This window comes from Vigna umbellata, chromosome 10, assembly GCF_029865625.1.
Source record: "Vigna umbellata cultivar VRB3 chromosome 10, Vumbellata_1.0, whole genome shotgun sequence".
In the NCBI taxonomy this organism is placed as follows: Eukaryota; Viridiplantae; Streptophyta; class Magnoliopsida; order Fabales; family Fabaceae; genus Vigna; species Vigna umbellata.
In genome coordinates, this window is record NC_142174.1 from 17,732,037 (window position 1) to 17,757,906 (window position 25,870).

At 33.9% G+C, this 25,870-nt stretch overlaps 2 protein-coding genes across 2 annotated transcripts; both read left to right on the top strand.

Moving 5' to 3' along the window:
- The first annotated feature begins 5,673 nt into the window (after positions 1–5,673).
- LOC124835310 (serine acetyltransferase 2-like) lies at positions 5,674–9,898 on the top strand. Its single transcript, XM_088100896.1, has 10 exons — positions 5,674–6,132; positions 6,223–6,420; positions 6,948–7,007; positions 7,191–7,286; positions 7,369–7,393; positions 7,813–7,907; positions 8,381–8,547; positions 8,830–8,903; positions 9,373–9,432; positions 9,615–9,898. Exons 1-10 carry the CDS (start codon positions 5,878–5,880, stop codon positions 9,650–9,652), a joined length of 1,068 nt encoding a protein of 355 aa, XP_087957022.1. The 5' UTR covers positions 5,674–5,877; the 3' UTR covers positions 9,653–9,898.
- A 1,330-nt stretch (positions 9,899–11,228) lies between these two features.
- On the top strand, positions 11,229–25,781 carry ATGRIP (Golgi-localized GRIP domain-containing protein). Its single transcript, XM_047310209.2, has 22 exons — positions 11,229–11,434; positions 11,885–12,399; positions 12,702–12,817; positions 13,283–13,452; positions 14,222–14,315; positions 14,808–14,894; positions 15,088–15,168; positions 15,851–15,976; positions 16,856–16,964; positions 17,043–17,122; positions 18,003–18,131; positions 18,217–18,317; positions 18,551–18,684; positions 18,784–18,881; positions 18,959–19,078; positions 19,196–19,223; positions 19,388–19,446; positions 19,757–19,828; positions 19,924–19,971; positions 24,597–24,702; positions 24,805–24,863; positions 25,267–25,781. The coding sequence occupies exons 2-22, from the start codon at positions 11,949–11,951 to the stop codon at positions 25,375–25,377; spliced, it is 2,379 nt and encodes a 792-aa protein (XP_047166165.1). The 5' UTR covers positions 11,229–11,434; positions 11,885–11,948; the 3' UTR covers positions 25,378–25,781.
- The last annotated feature ends 89 nt before the right edge of the window (positions 25,782–25,870 follow it).

The window sequence follows — 25,870 nt, forward strand, 5'->3', positions numbered from 1 at the left end:
AAATTATATACATTTTGGAAATTCTATTATGAAAAGCATATTCCAAAATGCATTTAATAAATTTTGAAAATTCTATTTTGAAAATTTTGTTTTGAAAATGTTATTTCAAAATTTTCATAAAGCTTCTCTCAAAAAGTTTTCATAATATGTATTTTGAAAGTCATGGTCACATAAGGTAAAATCATCATTTTGAATTTTTGAAGGGCTGCACGAAAAAATTGCGATTGTGCATGAAGTAAAAGCCGAATAAGTCTTATTTCATTGTCCAACCAAATAACTTATTTGAACAAGTTTGAGCCTAAAGAACTCCACATAAAGTGGATTAGGATGAGAAGATTCTACTACAAAAACTTTAATTAATTTTATATATTTTTCATAATTGCACAAGTTTTTAAAATGTTATATTGCAATTTATCTCAAATATTCTACACTAATTATAAATTAATTTTTATCCAACTCAACTTGTCCGACTATACCAACCCAACCTAAGTTGGGTTTTATTCGACCAAATATTGTTCAAAATGAGTCTAACTTTAGTCAATTTTGTCTTAACTTGAATTAAAATGGCATGATTTGAACTTGACCCAACATCAACTCGATGTAGGTTCACAAGATTCGATCTGACATTGATATGACTTAACTCAACTCATTTAAGACCCAATTGGACTTGATTAGGTCCAACTCCACTCATCAAAAGATGGGTTCAACTCAACTCTACCAAAAGTAGTTTCGACTTGACTCAATTAGACAAAAACTACTCTTGGTCTACGGTGGACCGATTTTTACAAGGCTTAATTTAGCCTAAATGGACTCAATCCAACATCAGTCTAACTTTACTCAATTCAACATGACCCAACTTTACTCGACCTAACATGTACATAACTTTAATCAATCTAATGTGAGCTCAACTTAACTCGACTTAAATGGGTTTGAATCGATTCAATATGAGGTGAAACAGACTTAAATCTACCTAAAATGGTATGGACTCTAAACTCAAGGTGGCCCAACCAGACTTAACCTGATGTGAATTTGTATAAGCTCGGCCCGAAGTGGGTTTGAGTCAATTTTATCTGAGCTTGACACAAACCATACTTACCATAGCTTGATATGGGCCTAAATCGACTCGTCTTGAGGTAATCTGATTCAATTAAGTCTAAGGTGATCCCAAATCAACTTAGTTTGAGGTAAACCTAACTCAACTCAACCAAAGGTGGGCCTAAAATGAGTTGATTGAGGGGGTCCAATTCAATTGAGACTAAGGAGGACACCTATATTAGCTCAACTTAAAGTACATCTAACTCAACTCAATATGAGGTTAGACAAAATGAGTTTATCCAAGGGAATTTGTCTTAACTAGGTTTTTCGTGGGCCTAATGTGGGCCGAACTTAAATGGATTAAATGTGGATCCGACTCTAATTGGTTTGTCATGGACCACATGGGTCTTGCTCAACTTGTCTTTAACTGTGTCTAACGCGACTCAACCCTGTGTGGGTTTGACTTAACTCAACCCTTTGTGGACAAGATTTAACTAGGCCATCATGGGCAAGGTTTAACTTGGTTTGAATGGGCCCAACTCGACTATGTGGACTTAATTCAAATCAACATGATGAGAACCCTAACAACATTGACATGACTTAAACTCAACCTTGCATAAGCTTAATTCGAATGACTTATTTTGAGCCTAACTTAACCCTATTTATCTTCACTTGAGACTGACTTAAATAGACATGTTCTCTAACTTAATCAACTTGACTTAAGTATGATTTAACTCAGCCAACATGGGTCCAACCGATATGAGTCATCTTAGCTTTATTTAACTTGTTCAAATCTATACTTTCTTTAACCAAGACTTAGTCTAACTTAATTTGTCCTAACTTGTGTTGAACCTGACTTGAATTAGACTTATATTAGTTTGACTTGAATTTGATTAGTTCTGACTTAACATAGGCCTGTGTTGATAAACTTAAAATGATATTAGCTTGTCCCAAGTTACCCTATGTTCAATTCGATGTTGATTATATCACTAACACAAAAATAGCTTTTAACGTTTGTTATTTTAGGTTTTTGACGTCTATTAAATGCTTGACGTCATAGCGGAAGACGTTAAATTGACATATATTGTCCTTGAGTAGACATTAATTGACGTATGTTGTCATATAACAAACGTTAATTGACGTCTGTTGTATGAACAACATACGTCAATTTATGGGATTTTTCTTTTAAAAAAATTCGTCAATATTTTCTTCCACTGAAACCTTGAAAAATCAATATACAACACAACAATACACCACAAAAATTTCTAGAATTTTAGAAGTAGTAATAACCAATAAAATGTGTAACAGCCAATGAAAATGCAACAACTAATATAAAAAACCATAAATGAAACTAACCGTGAAGGTGAATGAGTAGACAGGTGCCGCTGTGAGGGTGAGGAGAAAAACACACAATAACGGTCTGAAAATCGCCACCATATTGACCTAGAACGCACCCAATAACTACACCAAAAGCCAATGAAAACGAATTTTAATCGGTGTAAATGAAAGATAATGATTCAAAACGTAATATAATCGGTGCAAAATGATTTTAAACGGTGCAAAGTGAAAGAAAACTTATTTGTATGTTAATGACGAACAAGAGAAAGCAGAGGAAGAAGTTGAACGCAACGAGAAAACATGTAATTGGTGCTGGCGTTCTAGAGTGGGTGAAAATGTAGGGTATTTGACGTCAACCCCCGTTCCCAAATGACGTTTAAGTGGTCTAAGACTCCGGTTCCCCTTCCAAGCGGACGCCTAAGTGGTAAAAAAAATTAATATTGACGCCCAAAATGAGGTACTTTTGTACGTTTTTTTTACTTCAGTGGGAGGGGCCCGACATCTAAGTGACAAAAAAATTAATATTGGTGCCCAAATGAGGTAATTTCACACCTTTTTGACATCTGTGGGGAGAGAGTTGACGTCTAAGTCATAAAAAAATTAATATTGGTGCCCAAATAAGGTAATTTCGCACCTCTTTTAGGTTTGTGGAGAGGGAGCTTACGTTTAAATGGTAAAAAAATTAATATTGACGTTTAAATTAAGATGTTCTCGGACATTTGTGACGTCCGTGGAGAGGGGAGCCGACGTCTAATTCGAATTAGACATTCGGGGGCCTGTAACGGACGTCTAATGGCAATCAAATATTGATATTTTAGTTTTGTATGCATACCATTTGACGTCTGACCTGGGGGAGCTGACGTTTATATCTTATTTGACGTCGGAAACCCATGTAACCGACTTCTATAATAACGTTTTTTTATAAAATTGTCACCGGTCATTTTTTACATTCTTTTCATTAGACGTTAAACCCGTAATGTTATTTTTGCACTAGTGTTTTAGTTTTTAACTAAGTAAATATATATTTCATGTGTATAAAGAATTTTTTAAGTAAATATATTTTATTTTTAATTAACTTTTCTACTTTAAAAATGATCTATGTACTTACCTTAATCTATATAGTTTTTGTTGGCATTTTAGTTTTATAATTTTTTTCTTATTTTATGAACTTGTAGATTTTTTTAAGGTTTAATAGTCAATTTTTTTCCAGTTTCGTTCACAAATCTTAATTTAGTCCCTTGTTTTAAAAGTGTTTGAAATTGATCATCATTTTTAATATTTTGAGTTAAATTAACCCCTTCCGTTAAATAGAAACAAATGACTTTAAGTGTTTGATAATTTGAATGTACGAAAAAAATATATTAAACCTTAATATATTAATTTTTTTATTTAGTTGAATCGTATATTGAATCAATTGTTATTTTTTTCTATTTTTAAAAGTATATATTTTTTAAATGAATATCATTTTACTAAAATTAAATTACTATTATTTTATTTATAAAGTATAATTCATGTGTATGTTTTTAGTAAAACAGTATTTTTTTTACTATTTTAAATATAATTATTACTTTCTAAAAGAAGTTTATCCATAAACTTATACATTTACATCATAATTATTTTCACTTAACCTTATATCTACTGTACAAATTTTTAAACAAGTTAATTGAGTCAAATTCGTTTTAACAATTATAACAATGACCCAAAGGCTATATAGCACAAAAAAATGCTTTTATTTCTTATAATATAATTCAACAATTTGAGGGTTATTAATATTCATTCTAAAAATAAATATGTACATAAAAGAATAATGTTTACACTAACTACTTATCTATAAAAATGACAATGAGTTTGGTAGTGTCTTTGGACGTTTATAAGACCACATACAACAGAAGCAAATGATGTTCAGCTTTTACTGTGTATATCATAACATAGAGAGACATAAAGAATAAAAAGGAAGCACTTCGTGAAGATTTGCATCGAACACAACAAATTATGAAAGAAAAGTGAGTTGTGGAAAATTGACGGTGCCTCTTCCACTACTTGACCCAGCTAGAGGACAAGACAACTTCATTTCTTAATAATTACTTTGTCATATAATATTTTATTGTGCTCAATCATTCTCTGCTTTTGCCAAACTCAACTTCCACTCACGTCGGTTCTCTTTGTCGTGTTTTTGCACCATGGGTTTCTCCACTATCAACTCAATCATGTGCTGTATATTTTACTTTCTTTCCGTACTATTCACACTCACTTTCGCTATCAATTTTATTAATGCCACGTAAATTTTCATTTCTTGTATTTTTCAATCATCTCAGCTAAAATTAGAGGTAATAAGTGATAAGTCTCCTCACATTAAAAAAATTAAAAGTATAATGTTAATGAGAAATGAATATAATTCAAATATAAAGAATTCACATTATTTATATATTTATGAGTATCAAAACTAGAATATCAATTAGTAGATTTTTTTAAGAATTCATTAAAGATACATCATAACATATAAGAGAATTATACTATCTTTAATGAAAAAATCTTAAAATAAATAATTTACGGATTTTTTTACTCAATCTTTCTTATTTATATTTAATATTATCTGACAATCGGTTAAATTAGTTATTAAAACCAAATAATTTTAATAATATTTAGATATTCACTTAAAAACTGATGAAACATGAATCCGATTTATAAAATATCAACTTATAAAACGATTGACGCCATTTTCAATAATTTAAATCAAATCTCATAATATTCTATTATAAAAATATATATAAAAAAATTAAATAACAGCCTAAAGTATTTTTATTAAAATGTTTAAATATTGTGGAATTTAGTTTTATTATATAATTACTATTACCAAGTGATGTATGACTTTCTAAAGTAAATTATTTTAACTAATTCAATGTATTTGTCAAATGATTTAGAGATTAGTATTTTGCTAATGATGATTCTATGTTTAATTAAGTAAACAAGATTAACAGTAAAACAATATTACAATATAGTTTAAAACTATTCATAAAAAGAATAACACTGTATATTCTATATGCAAAAAAAAATGAGAGTTAACATGTAGGGACAGGACATGCGCATGAGGCAACCTTACTTTTTTTTTCATTTATGATTTTGAAAGTTGTTTGTCTGGGCATGTTGAACATCCTCAGCCATTCAGAATGCCACATTTTTTTAAGCTAGTTGCTTTCATTTTTTTTTTCATCACCACCTCTCCTTTATCATCATCACATAGTAATCCTTTCAATATCATCTTTTTTTTTGATTATTTTATTATTATTATTTTGAGGACCATGAAAATCTTAGTATGTTACTAAATAGTTAACCATCACAAGAATTAAATTTAATTTCTGTAGCATCACTATGTAAGAACAGTTAGGGGAGGTGCAAACGGCACAATCTGCACAATCTAAAGCAGAGCACGAGGAGAGGATCACCTCAATCTCACGACGGTTTATCTTTCTCTCCCTTTTTTTTTCTCCTATTTCAACCCTAGCCATGGCTTGTCTCAGCCGCCACCACCACCGCGCCTGGCTCACTACCCAAGACATGCTCCAACGCTGCCCTCTCTCCGCTCACCACCGTCGTCTCCACGATGACGCCGACTCAAACCCCATTAACGTCCCCTCTCTCTCCTCTGCCTACCGTCTCTTCCCCGTCTACGCCATGGGCGCCCTCGACCCCACACCCGAACCCGAATTGGACGGACCGGACCCTATTTGGAACGCTGTCAGAGAGGAGGCAAAGCTCGAGGTGAATTCAATAAACTCACTCTTTCATTTTTGTTTCAACTGCATTTATTGTGTTTGTGAAATTGTGTAAGCACCGTGGATGGACGTGCAGGCCGAGAAGGAGCCGATTTTGAGTAGCTTCCTGTACGCTAGTATTTTGGCGCACGATTGCTTCGAACAATCATTGGCCTTTGTCGTCGCCAACCGTCTCCAAAACGCTACTCTCTTGGCCACTCAGCTCATGGATATTTTCTGCAATGTCATTCTGTATGACAAACCTATCCAACGATCCATTCGCCTTGATGTTCAGGTCTCTCTCTCTCTCTCTCACACACACACACACACACACCTTATTACTTACATTTTTAGTTTTCCTTATCAAATGTTCTATGTTTCTCATCTAGTGCACTGTACTTTCGTACCTCCTCACCGTCATGGTATGCTCAATTAAATAATGGACAGAATTTAGATGGAGGGACTTGACCAACTTCAAAGATTCAAATTACAACTATTAAAATGAGAAACCAAAATCACACATCATTAATATCAGACAGACTAAAAATTAAAGATAAACGCCACTCTATGCCAGATACTGATCAAGAAATTAAAAGTGATTTTTTTTTTTTAATTGGGAAGCATAAAAACCAACTTCGTAATGAGTTTTTACTAGGTTAGTTCTCCCATAATTTATATTTTTTAAATTTCTTTTAGACATTGGTTAATTAAATCCGAAATAAAAATGAAATTAAGTCTTTGATGTAACGCTTGTTGTTTAAAGTGTTTTGGATAGTGCGTGCTGGAGTTATTTCAATTTTCTGTTGGCCGTTTTCTGAACAGGCATTTAAAGATCGGGACCCTGCATGTTTGTCCTATTGCTCCGCACTTTTATACATGAAGGCAAGTCTCTGTTCTCTTCCAGTTTCCAGTCCTGATACATTGCAGCTGTCCTAATGCACTGTTTATATAATTAAGCGTGATAGTAAAGTTTGACTAACTTCATAATCGCTTTTTAATTTCAAAAATACTACTTTGAAATTTATAGAACTCCTTTTGACGTTTAATGCTGTGCTATGCCCACAGGGTTATCATGCTCTGCAAGTACATCGAGTAGCCCATGCATTGTGGCACCAGGGACGCAAAGTCTTGGCCCTGGCTTTGCAAAGCCGTGTTAGTGAGGTAATTTCTAGTTGTTTAACATTAATGAATCTCATAAATACAAGGAAGTTCTGATCATCCATGCCCTTGTCTTTTACCCCAGGTTTTTGGAGTGGACATTCATCCAGGTATATTGGTTTAGTTTTTCCATGTAAATAATGTATGACAAATTACCAAAGAAGTTTGCTTTCTTTATGTTTGTATGCGATAATTTTGCTTTAGGAAATGTCAGGAAAGCAATTAACTAACAGTTATAAATTTCAATTAGAAGAAAACAATGTAATGTAGCAGACAGATTAGTGTTATGCTGGCCAACTTATTTTCTGAATAAGGAAAAAGAGATTATGAAAGCAGAATGTATCCATGAGGGTTCAATCTTTAAATCTTGTGGCACTTACATAGTTGATTTCTTTACTTTTCATTTTTTACAAGATAATAATCTGATTCTTGTCTTGAAGGATGTTTGCCTCTCTATTGAAGATATTGGAAGCCCTTTGGTTTTGAATATTATTATTGAACTTTGTGTTTCTATGGTTTTTCTACATAGCTGCGAAAATTGGGGAGGGAATTTTATTAGATCATGGGACAGGTGTGGTTATTGGTGAAACTGCTATTATTGGAAACAGAGTTTCATTGATGCACGTGAGTTGTGATTCTTCATTAATTTCTTTTATGATTATGTTTTGGTAGCTCTTATACAAATTTTAATAATCCCAAATTAATTTGTTTTTCTATTATTTCCTAAATGATGTCATTTTAACATATTGATTCTTGCATAAGAGGAAAAGGTTATGAGTTATTTTAATATACATGTTCTTAACAGCTTCATATTTTCTACAAAAAGAGACTGGCAGTAAAAATAGTTAACAGCTTTTTTTATGTTCCCTGTTCAACCCTCCACTGATCCAATACAACTATCCTCAGGACAGTTTCTGAAAAGCTAATCTTATTCTACTTTTCGACTCTTCTGTTTTCTTAACCTCTAAGAAGAGAAAATTTTAAAAATTTGATTTATAATATTTATTATTATTTTGAATTAATCCTTTTTTTTAAACAATGGTTTTTTTACCCGTCTATTCATTATGCTCTTTGCATGATATATCTCATTTTGACAGGGTGTAACCTTAGGAGGCACAGGAAAGGAAATTGGTGATCGCCATCCCAAAGTAGGTGAAGGGGCACTAATTGGAGCTAGTGCAACCATACTTGGGAATATAAAGATTGGTGAAGGTGCGATGATAGCCGCAGGTTCCCTCGTGTTAAAAGATGTTCCTCCCCACAGGTACCAGTGAATATATCTTTCACACAATGTTTAGTACTTGCATCTTCTACCTGGATTCTTTTATGTAATGAAAGATGTCTCTTTTATTGTTTTTGTTGAAATAGAAAAGAAAGAGGCATAGGTTGAACCCTTAATGTGTATGGCGCACATGGAGTTATGTATTTATAAATAGGAAAATACCATGAGATGCTACTAAGTCAGTTACATCTAATAGCTTTAATAACAGAAATATGATAAACTGAATGGGGAATATCTAACAGTTTCGTTTGCTTTATTTTGTAGCATTGCGGCAGGAATACCAGCCAAAGTTATTAGTGGTCTAGAGGACCATGATCCATCTTTAACCATGAAGCATGGTAAGCAACACTTGGAGCATGACTTATCCTTGAGAATTACTTCTCTCTCTCTCTCTCTTGTTAAAGATAAAGGTCTTCGGCTCAAAGTGTCCCATCTCTTTTGTCCTGTGATTCAATCTATCACTCTGCTAGGACCATTTCTATTATAATTAGTTGGCCTAAAGTTGCTGTTATATTATGATTATAGTGTAACGTGCCTTTGTTACTATGAAAAATTGAAAATATATTTGAAAAAAAAAATTCATTTGTTTGATAAGAAATTTACCAATAAAGAACCCCCTTATCCTTATTTAGTGCATGTTTGGTTTCATGTTTAGTACTTGTTGAATATCCTGCTTTGGTTTCTACAGCCATTTTAACTTGTTTCTTATGAGCTAGCCAATTTTTGTATAAAAACTGTTATTGCCATCACAATATTTCAGTGTGCATGTCAAGTGATCCTTATTTGGCATAATTTGTGATTCTGCAGATGCTACTAAAGATTTTTTCACACAAGTAGCTACTAACTTCAGAGATGAAAAGCCCAATGGTTAGCTTTCTTGTCTTATAATACTGTTTGAATATGAGAACAAATTTCCACTAGACTAAAAAATTTCACTGATTCAAATTCCACTTGTTGGTGTACTTGTTACGTCGTTTATGTTGTTTACGAAGCTTTTTCAGTTCCCCCTTCTTGTCTATCTAAAAGCTGAATATCATAAAATGTTCCAGGAGCTCAAAATCCAGATAGAAATGAAGTGAACAATTGAGAGGTTCGGCAGCGTAGATCTCATTTGACATTGATTACCTTCAAAGGAGGGATGATATTATATTATAAATAATATTAGAATCAGGATCAGTTGAAAATGATAACGTGGAATCTGTGTATCAATAGTACTTTATACTTTTCATAATGTCAGATTGTGATGCTGAGTGCCGTAGTTGTTGCACCAGTATAACAAATATCTATAGACAAAGCAGATGCTATTTAATCAAGTTTCTGCCTTTTAACTTTACTTTTTTTGTCCTGTTCCATCTCCTATTTAGCTCTTCAAATATATTTAGTTAATTAGATTTTCCCCATGCAGTTAAAAATCAAAACTCCTTGTTAATGTAGAGGACGTTTTATTTGTATTTTCTTCCCTCACCTAAGAAAAAAAATCATTTTTCATGTATTATATAATTTGGCAATGATTATGCGTTATTTATTTAATTTTAACTAAAATTAATTTTAAGAAAATACTATTTAAATAAGCTTATAAGAAAATTATTCAATACTATTCAAATTTGATATAAAAATAAATTTTAATTTTAGTTTAAAATTAAAACATATTTAACCTCTTATAACACTAAACCTAAAAAATTAAAATTAGTGAGAAAAGAAAAACAAAGATGAAACAGAAAAAAAAAAACTGTTAAACCTGTATGAAAGTTATAACACTGTTTATTTCTCACATCTGGCATTTCTTCACTCTAACACATTCAACTCCAACAAAATATTATGCTTAATGGAGAGGAGAATTTCACGTATAATATGTCCTCTTGTTTCTTAACACCAAATAAATAATTTAATAAGTGATATAACTAGATGTAACTATACCCTGAATATGCATATGATTTGTTTTCTTATTAACATGCATATGCTTTGTTTAACGTTATCTGAATAGTTTAATGTAATTTTTTTTTTCTATTTTATCAGTTTTAATATTTTTTAAGAAAACATCACTTATTAAAAATAACAATATAAATTATTTATTATAATTAAAACGATATTTTCTATGTCTTATATGTTTTAATTATAATGTAATTTACATATTTTATTATAATTTATAGTCATTAAGAATATTTATTCAATGTAATACAAAGATAAAATACAGTTCTTTTTAAATAAAATATTACAAATACTACAAGAAAACCTAATATACTACGGTTCTTATATTTTTATTTTGTAGTTTTTAAATAAAATCTACCCGTAATATAAATATTTTTGACATGAACTTATTTAGAAATTTAAATAAAGTATTATAATTATTTTATTTTTGTGTGTTTGTCTTTATATTTTGTTTAAGTCAATACATTTTTCAAAATAAACTCATAGTATTTGAATTATACTCCTCCCATTATTAACCTTTTATTTTGGCCTAGTTTTTCCTTGTAAATGTACTTTGAGTAGTTAAGTGTAATAAATTTTTATTAAATATTTATTTCTTACAAATATGGAAGCGTGATAAGTACATTTTAATCTAAATTTTAAATTTCTAAAAGCCGAAAATCAGTACGAGCAGATTACTCAAATACCCTTGTCGAATGAAAATATTACATCCTTATTCTGGATCCAAATCCTCTTCCCAAGTTTGTATTAGTCAGTGTCAGGGACATTCTGAAACGGCAACGTTTTCTGCTCTCCTTCGCTTGCACGCCGGCGTGAGATCCGTTCTGCCACCGGCGATCTCACCTCCACCGGCGCTTCTCGCCCTCAAATCGATTCTGCGTCTTTTATTTGCCAAATTCTGCCTATCATTCATTCTGTAACACAGGTTCGCTACACTCAGGTACATTCAATTGTGGAACCTTCATTCTTGGATATCTATTCTAATTCAACGACGTTACTTGTTTCGCATTGAATTCCAATTCTGTTGCACGCATCACAAAGTATTTTAGGAGGAGAATCAAATGCCACCAGAATTAGCTCTGTTTTACGTTCTCTCTAGCTGATTTGGTAACCTGGTTATTTCTTATGGTGAAAAATCGTGATTGATTCGACTGTATGGGTTTTCATGCGTGGAGCATTTCAATGGTCAAGTGGAAGTAATTGAAATATTTTAATGCTCCATTTGCCTTTGGGATTTGTGATTGAATTTTTAAATAATACGTGCGTGTGGATGTTATGCTCTTTAATTTGCAAATCTTTAAGTGATTATGAATCAATGCGCGGTTGTAAGTTTGTGTCTGTATTTCGTAACACAGTGTGTTCATCATGGTTAATGACTGTCCAATTGCAGCTTATGCTGGTAAGACCTGTGCTGCAAGAGGTCGATTGCATCGGGTGAAGGGGATACTGGTGGAATGATGGACACTCACGCGGAAGATTCTGTTAGACCTGAGGAGCATTTTCCTGATGAGGATCATCATTACGAAGATGGAAGCAATGGAAATATTGTATTGGAAAATGGATTGTCTGATGGTAATCAAGGTCCTGCTGATACTGACGATCAGCTTCTAGAAATGGTTATGGACCTCAGGTTTCAGAATGACTACTTAAAGTCCCAGTTTGAGGGATTGAAAATTGTAAACAGTGTACATAGTGATTCTAGTATACAGAAAGGAGTTGGTGGCTTAGAAGATGGGGATTCTGACATTGTGAAAGAACTAAAGGAAAAAATACTATTGTTGAATAAAGAATTTCTGGAAGAAAAGCAAACAAGAATTGCATCAGAGGAGGCTTTGAAGCATCTTCAAGTGGCATACTCAGAGGCAGAAGCAAAGGGCCAGGAGCTCTCTGAAAAGCTTGCAGAAGGTATGGTTATGATTGTGTTAAACAGTGAGAGTGATTCATCAATTATAAATAAACCAACTTGACTTACATTAAATATTACTATCTGTATTATTAGTTGCTCGGAAGCCAGTTTTGCCTCTAAGACCGATTCCTTCACCTACAGATTGAATTATTTTTCTTCTTGCAGTTTAAGAATGTATAAATATAAACAAAATGTGTAGTGGCTCCTGATATCATACATGCTAAAGAAAATTAACATTGCTCCAAACGGCTTTATCTTTCGTAGAAGGAATGAATGCATTGCATTGTCTTTTCTTGTGTAGCTCAAACGAAGTTGGACCAAGAAATAAAAGAGCGTGATGAGAAGTATTCTGAACTTGACTCCAAGTTTAATAGGCTTCACAAGCGAGCAAAACAGCGTATTCAAGAAATTCAAAAGGTGATTCTACATTATTTCCTTTTAATTTTTATGTGCTGATAAAAACAGCGTATTCAAGAAATTCAAAAGGTGATTCTACATTATTTCCTTTTAATTTTTATGTGCTGATATTGTGTATATTTTCTAGAAGCGGTACTACTTATAACAATCTTTTTTCACAAACTGCTGATCTAGTTGCCATACTTAAGCTCTTCCATTCCTCCCTCTAAAATTTGTGCAATGCAGCCTAATTAATGGTCTTTGTAAATCGTATTACTGTCTTATGATAGAAATTTTGTAAAGAGAGTACATTGGCTGTCTTTTAATGATGAACTCTGGACCCTGGAATTCTTATGTAAAAGCACAATAAGTCAGGAAGTTCTTGTTTAGTACTTCAGCAAAATCCATTGAAACAACTTACACTCTAACGGAACTTCATTGAATTAATTTATGTGTTTAGTCTTACTTGGGAAATTTCATTCACAGGAAAAAGATGATATCGAGGCCCGTTTCTCTGAGGTGAATGAAATTGCAGAGCGAGCATCATCCCAACAGTTAGCAATGCAACAAGAATTAGAGCGTACCAGGAAGCAAGCAAATGAGGCATTGAAAGCCATGGATGGTGATAGACAACAACTAAGAAGTGCAAACAACAAGTAAGGACACCAATTTACTTTTCACCATGATGATTAATGAATACACCCATTAGTTGGAAACTTGTGCCTCTTTAGTTTTGTTTCATGTGAAGTTATTTTCTCAATTATCTTTCTCTGTAAGACTGATATGAGAAATAATAAATGGTGCAAGTAATAGTTCATCCACACCTCATTTAAAGGTTATTTGTGCTGCAATGGTCTAATTGCAACAACTTCTACCAGCTTTCATTTCAACCGATTTTTATTCATGCATTGCTGGTTTTACTTCTTTTCATTTTAAATTTTAATTATGACTTGCAAAGAAAGGCACACATGCATGGGAGGTAGTGTTTTTTGTCATATTTATTGGGATCATTGTTCCATATTGATTAGTGATTTCCTAAGAATGTTTGTTATAAATATGCTATAATATGTCATAACTAATGTATGTGACTAGACTCCACTATAGACTATGGACCTTTTTGGTTGGGTTTCTACAAATTGACTTTCTTAGAGAGAAAAATATAAAGAAAAAATGAAATTGACTTTTCCATTAGTTAAAATTAGTTTATGCACAAGTTTAAATAAAAATATGGAGAAGTTATATAAGAGCTTCTACAAATTAGTTTGTGCATAACTGATTTTAACTTACAGAGAAAACAATTTCATTTTTTTCTTTGTATTTTTCTCTCAGAAATCCTTATAGAGAAACTTTTCCAATCAGACCCTATGTATATACTCACTCTAACACCCATTTGTAATTATTGATGTAAAAATGTATGTTGCATAGTCTTCGAGATACCATTGAAGATTTAAAGCGTTCATTGCAACCTAAAGAGAGTGCTCTTGAAGCATTGCAACAATCACTTGCAGAAAAGGAACAGGTACACACTTTTTTCATTTTCATTATTGAAGTGGTTTATTTCTTTTAGGTCTCGATATGTATATATAAACACAATTCTATATAAGATCTCCTGTACATTTATTCGTGCTCTTTCTTGATGATGTCTGATTATGGCAACTGTCTCATGTGGATGTTTGTGTATGTAACTTAACTGCATTATCTATTTATGGTTGTAAACTAAATAAACAAAACGATTTGCGTTTGACTTGTTCAAAAGCAAACTGAATTGTATACCCAAATTGTTTCTCAAGTACAAAATTACGTGTAGGCCAAAATATATTCATATTTGCCTTTTCATTGGATCATGTGTCTACCCCGTTACTTTGAGCGGTGTTCTGGACTGAGTCCTATTTTTTCCACTTTTGTCTGCAGCAATAACTGTCATGAAACTTTTGGGTATGTTCATTTGGTACCACATAATTTAAAAGTAGTTATATATAACTATGTTCCTTGAATAAAATTGGTAACTCAGATGTTGGAGGATATGAGAGGGTTGCTTCAGGCTGCTGAAGAAAAAAGGCAAGCTGCACTAGTTGAGCTCTCTGCTAAGCACCAAAAGGTACATGTGCTCTAGCATTTTTGGCTGACTGTTTTCATACTTTATCTTTTAAGAGGACACCATATCCTTATACATTCTTTTAGCCCACGCCAAATTTCTTCTTTTTCTGAATAAAAGGTTAAATTATATAATCTGTTCTTTGTATTTAGAATCTAGTTGTGCTTTGACTTCAACTTGATATTTATTTGTGCAGAATATAGAGAGTTTGGAGGCTCAACTTAATGATGCATTGTCTGACAGAAGTAAGGCAGCTGAGTCTATTTCTTCACTGCAGGTTAGTTCGTTGGTCATGAGCTCTTTCCATACTTGTTGTGTTTCAAGATGGGGAAAAAAGGATGCTTTTCTGAGTTGAAAATTTTGTTCCATGAGCTGGTTGAAGGAGTGCTGATTTGCAAATTTTTATGATTTATTCATATAGAGCTGTTTATGGTTGGCTATTTTAGTGAGCAGCTTCTTTTGAATAAATGCCTGCTAGGGCTCAAGGTTGTAGGTGAGTTTGGGATCAGAAACCACCAACCAATCTAATTTTGTTAAGGTTCAAGCTTTTTCCTTTGAGCTGTTACTAGGCCTTGAATTAATCTGAATTGGACACATTTGAGGATGAGCTGCAGCAGCTGATGTGTTTCTTATTCTTGGGCATTTCATACAAATTTGTTATTGTCTAGCATGTATTCTTTCTTGAATATTTAACTTGAATTTAAATTCAACAATTCATATAAAATTGTGTGTATTTGTAGCAGATAGTGTCTTACATATTTAACAAGTTAAATTCTCTCAGGAATATTAAGTTATGGGCTAGTTTTATAGATAATTAAGAGTCGTAATAGACAATAAAATTTATTTTCTGCATTGATTAAGTGGTGCCACTCATTTCATCTATAAGTAAATGTGCTCCTGAACATGCCAGAAGTTTCTAGCTGATGACCTAACCTTGCTCCATTCACTAATGCCTCCAGGTTCTAGTTGCAGAAAAAGAATCCAGAATTGCAGAGATGGAAGCAGCATCAACCGGGGAAGCAGCACGACTCAGAGCGGTGGTGGAAAGTGTGAAAGGGGAGCTTTCTCACCTAAAAGAGGAGCATGTATGGTCCTCCTGACTTCTGAATGAGTAAATTAGTGTTCCACTTTGTGTTGATTTCTCTTCCTTTTCTCCCTTTTCCTTAAACAAGAGTGTTTGTTATGATATTTGCATATATCTGGCATTTTTTTTTACCTTTACATTTAAGCAACGTACAAAATCAGTTCAATAATGCATAAATTCAATTTTAAAATTAATAGAAAATAAAGCATGCAAAATTACATCATTGTGTGTAATGTCTCATTAACTATTGTGTATGTCACTATATATAACTTGAACTTGAATCCACTCAGTAACTGACTGAATAACTATATAGGGACATTTTGTCACTTATTCTATTCATCAATTTTGGTGTCTCGTAGACATGGAAGCATCTAGAATTGTAATTTATTGATCACTTAATTTTTATGCAAATTTAAACGATGCATTTATTTCTAGGTGCATTTGTTGAAACGGATAAATGATTTCCTTAACTAATAATTTGGGTTGTGCTTTCCCCTAAAATTATGCTTGTACGATCAGGAATGAAGTTGTCCATGGGGCATTGACTTCTCAGAAGTTAGTTAACTGAAACACTTATTTTAGATGTTTAATCACTTAATTAAATTCCTCTATGGTTTATCTTTCAGAGAATGGTCTTTAATTTTTACATATGTTAATTTACTTGTCACAAATGTTCTATCCCTTCGCAAGTGGAAGAAACTTGTGGTTTTAATCCTATGGGGTGCCTTTTACTGGAACTCACTTTTGCATAGGCATAAAGGAGGAGTGTTTGAAGAGAAATGGGAATGTTTGGAAATTTGGAGGTCTTTTTGTTTCTAAATTTAATACTTAACTGTTTTTGTAATTTGGGTGCTTTAATCTTTATTTGTGGTGTGTTCAGGAAAAAGAAAGGGAAAGCTGGGAGACTGCTTCACAAGCACTCAAAGCAAAACTCGACATTGCAGAGAGCAACTGCATACATGCAGAAGTTGAAGTAGCCAAAATAAGAAGTACATTTTGATCCTTCTATTTCTATAAGATTTCTCATTCATTTTAATATGCTTATTTATGCTTTTGACAATTGTCAGGTCAGCTAGAATCAGAGGTATCTGCCCAAACAAGGATCCTCAATATGAGAGATGTGGAATTGTTGGCTGCTAAAGAAGAGGTTCTACTTATACTTCCATTAGTAATAAACTTGGAGTAAATTAAACAAACTAAATCAATGTTGATCTATAGCTTGTTCTTGTAGCTTAAAGAGTTTTATTGAGCTTCAGCATATTTTCTTATGTAAATTAGAAAGTATGTTATGTAATAATTTGTTGTTGTTGGAAGTCCCACATCGACTAGAGATAAGGTCAAATTATAATATATAAGTGAGGTGCAAACCTCACCTTACAAGCCGGTTTTGTGGGGTTGAGTTAGGCTTAAAGTCCACTACTAACATGGTATCAGAGCCATAGTTGGAGTCTATCCTAGCGAGTTCTAAGTGGGCATTTTATTCTTCTATTCCACTCGCTATCGGGCCGTTATCGGACCACCCAATTTCTACTATCACGCACGAGATGTCTATACCTCGGCGTGAAGGAGGCGTGTTGGAAGTCCCACATCGACTAGAGATAAGGCCAAATTATAATATATAAGTGAGATGCAAACCTCACCTTACAAGCTGGTTTTGTGGGGTTGAGTTAGGCTTAAAGTCCACTACTAACAGTTGTCATATAGAATCCTTGTTCTAGGAGACAATCCTGTTTCTAAGTTGTATCTGGTATTGTTGAGTAATAGTAAATTGGTGCAATTTGAGTTTTTTGTTGGAATGATTTGTCATAGAATTGACACTACTAGGATGGCAAGATAGTTATTACTTTAAAGAATCTGATATTTTCATCTCTTTATATTTCTTAACAATGCAGCCTATAATTGACAAGATAGTGCTATCCCTTGAATGGTTGCTGATTAGTCCCTTGTCAGCAGACATACAAAGACAAGACAAATCATTTACAAAACTACATGTCTGATGTTTGACGTGGGTTATTGTGTCTCTGCAGATCCGCTCTCTAGAAAAGGAATTTTCTTCATACAAAGTTCGTGCACATGCACTTCTTCAAAAGAAAGATGCTGAACTGGTGGCTGCTAAAGATTCTGAACAACTCAGAGCTCTAGAGGAAACTCTGAAAGTACATTTTATCAGTCTTTTGTAGAAGACATTGTTCAAGTAGCGTATGTAAATTAATCACCAATTACATTCTTAATTTTCTCCAGGAGGTTGAAAATGAAGTCTTATCAATAACAGAAGAAAGGGATAAAGTTCTTCAAGATCTTCAATCCGCTATGGCTAATCATGAGAAGGAACTTGCAGAAAGGTGTCATATATATTGACAAATCTTTATGGTTTGTTCACCTGATTTTAAATACTAGATAATTACGAGCATATAGTTGGAAGGAAAAGATGACTCGGAAGTAACTGATTTTGTGAAAAAATTGCATGTCATTGATTTGTGCTTATGGTTTGGGTAAAAAGTTGGATACACTATAGTAATTCCCTTCTTACTGTTGAGTGTGGAGCAATCACAACCTCTCATTTTATGATTTTCAGAGACACAACCCTTGAAAATGTCAAGCAACAGATAAGGAGCTTGGAAATAAAGCTTGACTCAGTTAATGCTCAGCACCTAAAAGAGAAAGAGGAATGGGGACTAAGTCTTCAAAATGTAGAAGAAACATGGAGAAGTAGTGCACTCTGCTACATTGTTAAATAGTTACCTATACCTTCTTTGATTTTCCTGTCTGAGTTTTGTATAGGATGTTAACTGAGATCAAACTTTGCAGTCAAATGTGAGGCAATTAAGGCTGAAAATGAAGCAACTGCCACAAAAGATAAGCAAAAGGAATTGGAAGAGCTCAAACAACGATTTAAAAAACTGAAGGTAATCTGCATATCATTAAACCTGTGCATGGCCTCCCCATTCCTGTCTGTTGAGCTAATTGAATCTTTAACTTTTAGGAAGAGCACACTTCATTTCATGATCTTGCTGATAGGACGATTGAGGAGAAAGATTATGAAATATCCAGACTTTTAGATGAAAATAAAAACCTTCGCCAGTCTCTTCAATCAAGACCACTAGTATGTTTCTTTATCAGCCTTTTCAATATCATGAGATTTAAGAGATTGATCCTGTATTCATTTCATGGTCTGGTATTTTCATTTTGCTGCTTTCACAATGCTGTCAAATGATGTCAGGTCGATCAAAATGATTCTTACACAACAGGTATTAAATTATTTTTATTACGACAGAAGTTGTTCCATTTGCAAAGTTTATTTTAAGCATCTCTTCAATGTTACGGATATTTTATCATACTGTTGTTAAATTCTTTCACAAATCAAACATTTAGGGGTCGTAGTGACATTTCTTTCTTCAACTGTTATTTACAGCCTCACATAAATTGGATTCAACAAATTTAAGCCCCTCTGCTGCAGAACAGCAAATTCTGGTATAGCTCTTTTCATTCTCACTTTTCAGTTTAAATCATTTATCTGTAATGTTATGTTGTTTTTTTCCTCTATTTTGGAAGTAGTGCGTAGCACTTTGGTCAGATTTGAGAGAAAAAAACAACTGTTTTAGTGATCTCACCATCTCTCTGTTAGTTTTTTGAGGGGGGAATGTTCTGGAACTTGAGGAGAGGTTTTTAATTCAAAATATACAAAACTATTTCTTTCAGATTCTATTGCATGTATTCCGTATTTTTTTTTAGATTCTATCATTTCATCTTTTTTTCAATAAACATTCTGTCATAATTTCAGCTTTTGGCTAGACAACAAGCGCAAAGAGAGGAGGAGTTAGCACAGTCACAGCGTCATATTTTAGCTCTTCAAGTATGTGTTGACATTTTTGGAACATCTATTTCATCACCCATCTGGTCTTCTCTCTTTCATTTGCAATACTATATGATATACTGTTGGTGTTTTAGGAAGAAATTGAAGAGCTTGAACATGAGAATCGTCTCCACAACCAACAGGTATTTATATGTGCCAAAGTTTTGTAATTGTATTTCCATATGAAAATATTTCATAAATGTCTCTTAAAAGGTTTCTTTTATTGCTGGACTAGTAGTTTTCTATGTTTATTTAAAACTGAAGTTCTATTTTGATTTTACATCATAGATTCCCTTAAGACTTGAAAAACGAAAACTTTACCTTTTAGAGTGCTGAAGGGCAGACAAGTGATGCTGCTAATGGCATGCTTTACTATGCATGAGTGTGTTATGCGTATCGCATATGCCTATACAATTATTCTAAAATTATGTATGATACAATACATGTACCGTACACGTCTACACATATGCAGGTGTGTGAATCCGTAAAGAGATAAATATATAATTGCAGTTCTACAAATTCAAATTAAGAATATACTTGGACATTACTAAAATAAAAATTGCATTTATAAATCACTGTCATCATATATAAGTTTTTTATGTCTTAAAATGGGAATGATATCAATCTCATTCCTGTCTTGTAATCATTCTCAAAAACAATTACCCTTTTTGGTTCATCGAGAGATATACTTCTATATTATACATGCTTATATATCTCCTATGTAGTTGTTTTTGCTTTACGTAACTTCTTTTAAAGGCATGGACACTTGATACTTCACATATATGTATTGAAGTATTCACTATTGCTGGTATTGAATATAGATACGTTAAGCAAGTTAAAGGGTCACTGTTTTATAATTAAAAACATAAGGTTGATAAGTGGAAAAGACTGAATTGTTCATTGACTGAATTCAGTTTTCCCAACTGATCCAACAATCCTAGGCACTTTAGCTGAAAAACTTGTAGCCTTTCATAGAAAGTTTTGCTGTTTGCAATTGTTTGATATGACATAAGAAAAATTCTAATAATATTTTGATTATTTGTTAGGGATGATTTAGAGCATCTTTGGTTATGTCTGTATTAGTTTCCATATTTACTTATTATTGCCTAAGCTTGGTTTTTGTATTTCCTTGTTATCTCATGATTTATTTCCTTGCTTAGTTAGGATTATGATATATGTAAGGGTTGGTACATTTTGTTTTTGTACCATATCGTAATACGTTACAGCATCTTATCAAGTTAAGACCAATCTCAGAATATGTATAGTCTTTTCTATTCTCCTATCACTTTGTAGTTTTATATTATTTCTAGAACAATTGTACTTGTCTCAACACATTTTTCACATTAAGTCTATTAAGTTTTCAAAACAGGTGTTTTAAAAACTAAAAAAACAGAACATCCGGGATATGTTTTCTCACCTTCTTCCTCTTCCTCTGTTTTCTCATTATCGATGGAGTCTCTGAGCTAATTCTCAGCAAGGTCAGATCGAATACTGTGTCAACATAATTTGTTTATAACCCGTGAAACTTAAAAATAGCCGATCGTCCCCACGGACCTTGATTCTTGGGCGCCGATCCTCCTTCCTTTCTCGAGACTGTAAATCTCTCCACATCTCGCGCCACCTGCATCGCCGTCATCAGGTCTGGTGGGTCGTGCGGCCTGACATGGTCTCCCACCTCTTCCTGGAGTCCCGCCATGAAGTAACCTAGAATTTGCTCCTCTGGAATCTTGGATGTCTGTCCCACCAGCGTCTCGAACTCCCTGACATAATCCTCCACCGTTCCGACCTGCTTGATGGTCGACAATTTCTCGTAAACAGTTCCCCTCGTTCCTCCCCCGAACCTAATCCCCAAAGCTCTCTTCAACCCTTCCCAAGAATGGTTCTTGGTTTTCTCTCTCCAAAATCGAAACCAACTCCCCGCATACCCCAATACTAATGAAAGCCAGTTGTAATTTCTCGTCTTCGTCCACTCTCTGCACCTCAAAGAACTTTTCCGCCCTACTGATCCAGTTCCACTGTTTTCCACCTTCGAACACGGGTAACTCCACCCGTTTTCCAACTGTTTTCTCCAATTAATTTGTCCGTCTTGTCGCTCTACTCCTCGTCTTCCTCTTTCCCCTTCCGGTTCGCCGTCGTTATCATTTACGGAGGATTCACTACCCTCACGACGCGGCCCGTGTGGGTCTTGTTTGCGATCTCCCAACAATTTTAGAATCGCTTGGATGTCTCGGCACATTGCCTCCTGGTTCTGCCGCAAGAAGACCATATCCGCCTTTGTTTCGGCCAGCGTAATCTCTACCGCCTCCAGCTGACCTTCTACCGCCAACACTCTGCTCTCCATCACGCGCGTGCTTCACTCCTCCAATTGGGATCCGGCAGGTCGGACCAATTGATAGGTTTCCGATTAAGAAACCTAGTCAAGAACCCTCTAAACCACCTCTCAGAACAGAAAGATAACAAGAATGGGAACAAAACTATGTATTATTCACAAAAGAATACTCTGGACACTTACAGAAACAAGGGCATAACCCCTTTCACAGGACTAAGCCTGTTAACAAATCAACTACCCAAAAACTGCCTTCTAACTATCCAAATAATCTATTTATACAATTCCTCTACCTTCTATCCTAATCCCATTTCCCATTATACCCTTATATCCCAAATACCCTATATCCTAACAACTACACTGTTGAGTTTCCTAAAATTCTGAGGCCTCTATTTCATGATTCTTTCTTCAAATTAGTCATCTTTCCTATCATGCCTCATTTCGGAACCTCCCATTTGGTCATTGCCAGTATTGTATCGCCAAGACTGCCATCATTTATGGCCCCTTTTTGCTTATATCATGCTGACTTTTTTTATTCTGTCACATTTCTGGTCACCTTTTGCTGCTTTTCCAGCTCTTCCACTGGCCATCACCAGTTCAGGTTGCTGACCACAAGATCAGATTCACTCCCCAAACTCTGGCCAAACCCCCCTGGTTTCATCTCATCTGAACTTGGATACCATATGCTCATGCAATTACTCCAACACAATTTCCATCTGCATTGTCACTATTTTCCATGTAACAGTGCATCCAGTCACTGTTTTCCTTACTTTTTGCAGTGCTGACCTTGTCTCTGTTAAATTGGGCGCATACTACTAGGCTAAAAATTATATCTAATAGTCAAGGTGCAACTTTTATATTGAAGAGTGTAACAATCCAAATACTACGATTCAATTGTGACCTAGCTTACTTAGTCTCTGTTGCAGGACAATTGATGTACCCTGTAAAAAATCTTTCCCTCAACAATTGTTTTGTTAGGAAGCTAACTGTTTAATTGTGGCTTGGTCCACTTTGTCTTCATCCCAGGACAATTGATGCAACCTATAATAATCTCCCCCTTAATAATTTCCCCACTTGAAATTTAATTCGTGACCTTAGCTTTTATACTAATTGTTGGATCAAATGCTTATCACTAAGCAAAAAACTGTAGTTAAAGTAAGAAGGTATGTCTTTCTACAAAAGAGGGTAACTTAGTCCACTTGATCTCTGTCATGGGATAATTGAGTCAACCTGCAATAGTGCCATTGTTGTCCCCAATATATCCTCTTTACATTTTCAGTGCTGTTTGGTGTCATCTTCTCTCTGTTGTCATATCCAGTTGCATTCTGGCCTTATCTTTATTGTCCTTGGTCTTGATCTCACGTACAATATTGTTTTTTGATAACCATGTTATTGGAACTAGATATTTACCAATTTTTTTGATAACTAATCTCTAACACAATCTAATCTCATTGATTCTTGTCCTAAATGCAACCTGACCAGTGTTTGCCGTAGACATGGCTTCAGCCGTGTTCTCTGGTCCTAGACACTATTGCCCATCCAGTCTTCAGTCCCAAAAACCCACCTATTCTCATTGTTTTGGTGGATCTGATATCATCCTAGAGAGCTGGTTGGAATGTTACATGACAAAGGCAGAAATTCATCACCTCATGAATCGTTACTATATCAATGTGATAGGAGCATTCATCATTAGTACCATTCCTATCGAGTCCAATATGCAGCACAACAAATTCATCGTTGTATGAATCACTGGTGAAAAGAAGTCACTGGAATGATTGTCATCAGATAGTCTTGGTCTAAACCAACAGCATGTTTGGCGGAGCTGAGGTTGTGTTTAAAGGCCTTATTTGTAGCAACCTTAAGTCTTAGTAGGCTATAGCTTGGTGGGGGGAGTGTTAAGATATATGAAAAAAAATATAATTTAGTATCTTGCTTATGTCATAAGAATAATTTAGAGTATCTTAGACCAACTCATAGGATTAGTTTTCAGATTTCTTAAGGATTATGTTCTAATATTAGAATAAACAAAAATTATTACTTTTATTTTGGTATCACATTATATGCATTGTAATATATCAAGTTAATATCAAATTCAGAGCATTTAGTCTCTGTTTTTCTTTTCCTCACTCTGTCTCTGATATCCCATAATTTTAGTAGCTTCTTTTTTGAGGGAAAAGTCTCCCAGATAGTACTTGTATGTATTGCTTGCAATTTTTTGGTAGGGCAATTTTCTGTTGCTACATTTTTTAAATTTGTGACTTGAAAAATAAACAGATAAAGGAGCATTCGTTAGAACTATTTTATTTTAATTACACCTTTATAGAAACCTAGTCGAATGGTGTTGAATGATCCATGCAATCGACCCCCCAAGTAGGATAACACTTTTGTTGTTTTTGTTTATGAGAATCTAGGCTTATGAATTTCCAAATATTCTAACTGTAGGAGGCAATGTTAAAGACTGAGCTTCGCAACATGGAAAGATCTAAGAAAAGGGAAGGTGTAGATATGACATATTTGAAGAATGTTATATTAAAGCTGCTTGAGACTGGTATTATTTTAAAAAAAAAAAATAAAGTAATCCTTCTTTTATCTCCTTTATACTCATTAACTAGATTGAGAAGCTATTAACGTGACTATTCTATTTTACCAGGTGAAGTTGAGGTATTGCTTCCGGTTATTGGAATGCTGCTTCAGTTTAGTCCAGAAGAGGTAATTTTGTCATCTTCTACTTTGCATCTTAGGATAAGACTTCATGGTTACTAGGAATGAACTTGCGCCAAGTAAATGGGTGCACTCTGTACAATGTTATCACATATAAAAAATTAAAATTAAGGGTTTTTTCATTGGAAATCGCTCTGAAATAACTTCCAAGTTCTTTTACGACAAGACTGAATATGTTCCACTGAAACAAAGGCTGATCCATAAATTAACCTTATAAATTTTCTGATATAACTCTCTTAGAGAAGTCAAAAGTTATTTTTATTAATTTTTTTATGTTACAGCAATTTCTTTTAATGGCCAACAGAATATAAGTAACTTTTTTTTTTTAAAATCAAAAGTTCTGTCTTTTTGGTGGCTGAAAATGAAACAATTTTCTGCATCCTGAGTGCAGATGCAGAAGTGTCAACAGGCATATCACACCTCAACGGAAGTTCCACCTACTCCTGCAAGTGATACTTCAGGATCTGGCCTATCACTTTTCTCAAGATTCACATTTTCTTAAGGTGTAAATGGAGTGCTGGAGAATTGTTTTTGCTGCCGTTAGAATGTCTGCGTCTGCCATCCAGTTCAAGGAAAATGTTTATTTACTCATTCTTACTGACCAAGCAGTTTTTGTATCTGTAAATTAAAGAAGAGGGGGGAACATGGTTACAGCAGCAACTGTTCCATTCAGGCGTTTGGAGGCTGACAAGCTGTAAAGAATCATTAAGGGTAGTATACAACGGATATCACAACAGGGAGGGAGAACTCTTGTATGTTCTGCCTATTATTTGGCTCAAGGGGCAACCATGTAGTTCTTTTTTTACCGTTGAATGTTATAAAAAGTATCATTAGATAACTGTATGATGTCTTTGTATGATTTTTCAATTTGCAATGCCAAAGGAATGAGAAGTATCTTTCTGTGTTCATGCTAAGTTTTTCCGTAAGTAAGCAGTCAAACTCTCACACAAGATGGATGCTACATGACAATGATAACGAAAATGCTCAATCAAATA

Coding starts and splice junctions, on each gene's coding strand:
- LOC124835310 (XM_088100896.1), top strand. CDS start 5,878: ATGGCTTGTCTCAGCCGCCACCACCACCGCGCCTGGCTCACTACCCAA. Junction 6,133..6,222: donor GAGAGGAGGCAAAGCTCGAG/GTGAATTCAATA, acceptor ATGGACGTGCAG/GCCGAGAAGGAGCCGATTTT. Junction 7,008..7,190: donor CCGCACTTTTATACATGAAG/GCAAGTCTCTGT, acceptor CTATGCCCACAG/GGTTATCATGCTCTGCAAGT.
- ATGRIP (XM_047310209.2), top strand. CDS start 11,949: ATGATGGACACTCACGCGGAAGATTCTGTTAGACCTGAGGAGCATTTT. Junction 12,818..13,282: donor GTATTCAAGAAATTCAAAAG/GTGATTCTACAT, acceptor TTTCATTCACAG/GAAAAAGATGATATCGAGGC. Junction 18,685..18,783: donor TGTAGAAGAAACATGGAGAA/GTAGTGCACTCT, acceptor CAAACTTTGCAG/TCAAATGTGAGGCAATTAAG.